Below are 2,478 nucleotides of genomic sequence, written 5' to 3' on the forward strand. Positions count from 1 at the left end.
TCATCACTAGAAAATAGGTGGTATTACTAACACAAGACATAACCCAGCCTATGAACTTCATGGGGAACTTTAAAGCTTTCAACAAGCCTTCAAGAAACAGCCAATCTACGGTATCGTAAGCCTTGCTCAAATCTATCTTTATAGCGCACCTCAAAGAAGTAGAAACTCTCCCATAATTTTTAATAAGGTCTTGACAAAGCATGATATTGTGAGCAATAGATCAACCTTGAATGAAAGCTCCTTGATTGGATTGAACAATAACTGGTAGAACAACAGCCAACCTCTTACAAATCAACTTAGCCATGCATTTATACAGTGTGGAGCAACAAGCTATTAGCCTATAGTCGACAGCCCGGGAAGGATTAGCAATCTTAGGTATCAATGAAATGGTTGTTTCACGAAGCTTAGAAGGGAAATTTCCAGACTCAAAATAGTAAGAGATAGCCGAGCAAACCTCTTCACCTATCTTACTCCAGACAGCTTTAAAGAAGTCGGATCCATACCCATCAGGACCTGGGGATTTAGTATTAGGAATACTAAATAAAGCCTCCCGAATTTCCTTCTTAGAAAAAGGTCTCAAAAACGAGGCTTGCTGCTCAACTGAAAGCTTCGGACCTAAGTCAATATGCTGCATATTAACCCTGCCTGAAGCTGAACTTGGACTGCCTAAACAATCTTTAAAATGACCCAGAAAATGAGAGACCACTTCTGTATAGTTATCAACTAACTGCCCTTCCTCTGTCATAAAAGAAACTATCCCATTCTCAGCTTTACGCTTCTTAAGGAAAGCATGAAAAAAGGATGTGTTCAGATCTCCTTGTCTTAACCAAGTTACTTTACTCCTTTGAATTAAAAAACTCTGATATAACCTCTCCTGAACAGAAAACTCCCCTGCTGTAGTCCTCTCAGCATCTTGATAGCAAGAATCAAGGGGGTGAGCTTGAGCTTGCAGCTGAGCAACTTGATAAGCATCCTTGGCCTTATGATAGTTAGCTTGTAAATCTCCTATTCTGTCCTTATTAAAAAAATTTAGACAGTGCTTAAGCCTCAACAGCTTAAGAAAAATTGCATTCATACCATAAGCTGTAATTGGGCCTCTCCAGCTTTTTAAAACCAATTCATTGAAATCCTTGTGCTCTGCCCAGTAATTGTAATAGCGAAAAAGTTTGGAACCCAACTTCTCAGAATTTTGAATACTAACCAAACAAGAACAGTGATCAGAGATGCCTTCCCATCTATATATTGCTGTAGATTGAGAGAACAGATCAAGCCACTTTTCATTGCTCAAAACATGGTAAATTTTTGAATATATCCTTGCGGCACCCTCTTGGTTATTAGACCACGTGAAATAGGAGCCAATACCCCAAAGAGGTTAAACCTGAGCACCTGCCAACCAATTTAAAGAATCATGTAATTCTGAGTCTGAAACAGCCTTGCCTCCAGCTCTGTCCTTGCCTGAAAGAGGGGCATTAAAATCACCAAGATAGATCCAGGCATTAGGAATGTGATAAGGTCTCTGTAACCCTTCCCAAAGACACCTCCTACCCTTAATCGAATTAAGACCATAAACAAATGTGACCCCAAATTCCTGCTGCAAACCCAACATCTTCACCTGACAATGAACTGCTTGAGAGGATTCCTCTAAAATGATGGTTTTAACAAACAATCTTCTCCACATAACTAAGATACGACCTTCAATGATGGAACTAGTGTGATAGTCCCAGTTAGGAAAATGGTTTTCCATGAATTTACTAATTCTACAACCCTTCAGTTTAGTCTCCAAAAGACCACAAATTCCCACTTTGTATTTATTACATAAAGCACTAATTGGGGTCTGTTTATTCACTTTATTTAACCCTTTAATATTCCAACTTAAGATGTTGTAGCTATCCATAGGAGGAGATAGGATTCAAACTGCCTTCCTTGTTAATCACCACTATTTCTTGCAGAATTTCAAACTTGTTCAGATCTTTATTTTTACGACCCGCATTATGAGAATAAGCATCTGACCTCTGTCCCTCCTTAGCATGCGCAGCAACTCTTTTTGGAGTTCTCCATGGATTAGTAACCGTACCTCTACCATTAGTGTCATCCCTAGTTTCCTCACCTGAGAGAGAAAACCCCTCTGGATCCACCTTCTCTTTGTTTTTTCCTGAACATGCCTGATCCCCATCTTCTTTCATCTGTCCAACCTATTGTTCCCCAGGTCCCTGCTCCTCCTCCGTTTGGGCCTCTGTTACTTTCCTGACCCATTGAACTTTCTTCCCTTTCCTACATTCTGCCATTGAGTGCCCAAAGCCAGCACAGGTTTTACACTTTATCGGTAGCCATTCATACTCAACCCCCTGCTCCATGATCTGACCATGTTCGTTAATGAACTGAATGCTCTTCGGAGGATTATCCGTGATTTCCATCTCAACCAAAACTCGAGCAAATTGCACACGAGACCGTTCCCTAGTAAACTTGTCTATCATTATC

At 40.3% G+C, this 2,478-nt stretch overlaps 1 protein-coding gene across 1 annotated transcript; it reads right to left on the reverse strand.

Moving 5' to 3' along the window:
- Window positions 1-220: 220 nt before the first annotated feature.
- On the reverse strand, window positions 221-1,744 carry LOC133779384 (uncharacterized). Its single transcript, XM_062219355.1, has 2 exons — window positions 1,379-1,744; window positions 221-1,273 (listed from the first exon to the last, which is right to left on the reverse strand). The coding sequence occupies exons 1-2, from the start codon at window positions 1,742-1,744 to the stop codon at window positions 221-223; spliced, it is 1,419 nt and encodes a 472-aa protein (XP_062075339.1).
- Between the last annotated feature and the right edge of the window lie 734 nt (window positions 1,745-2,478).

This window comes from Humulus lupulus, chromosome 5 (assembly GCF_963169125.1).
Source record: "Humulus lupulus chromosome 5, drHumLupu1.1, whole genome shotgun sequence".
NCBI classification, from domain to species: Eukaryota; Viridiplantae; Streptophyta; class Magnoliopsida; order Rosales; family Cannabaceae; genus Humulus; species Humulus lupulus.

Excerpts from the sequence above, each read along its gene's own strand:
- LOC133779384 (XM_062219355.1), bottom strand. The coding sequence starts at position 1,744 with ATGGAAAACCATTTTCCTAACTGGGACTATCACACTAGTTCCATCATT. Across the intron at positions 1,274-1,378 it reads ATTGGTTGGCAGGTGCTCAG|TGGCTTGATCTGTTCTCTCA; the intron begins GTTTAACCTCTT and ends AGCAATGAAAAG.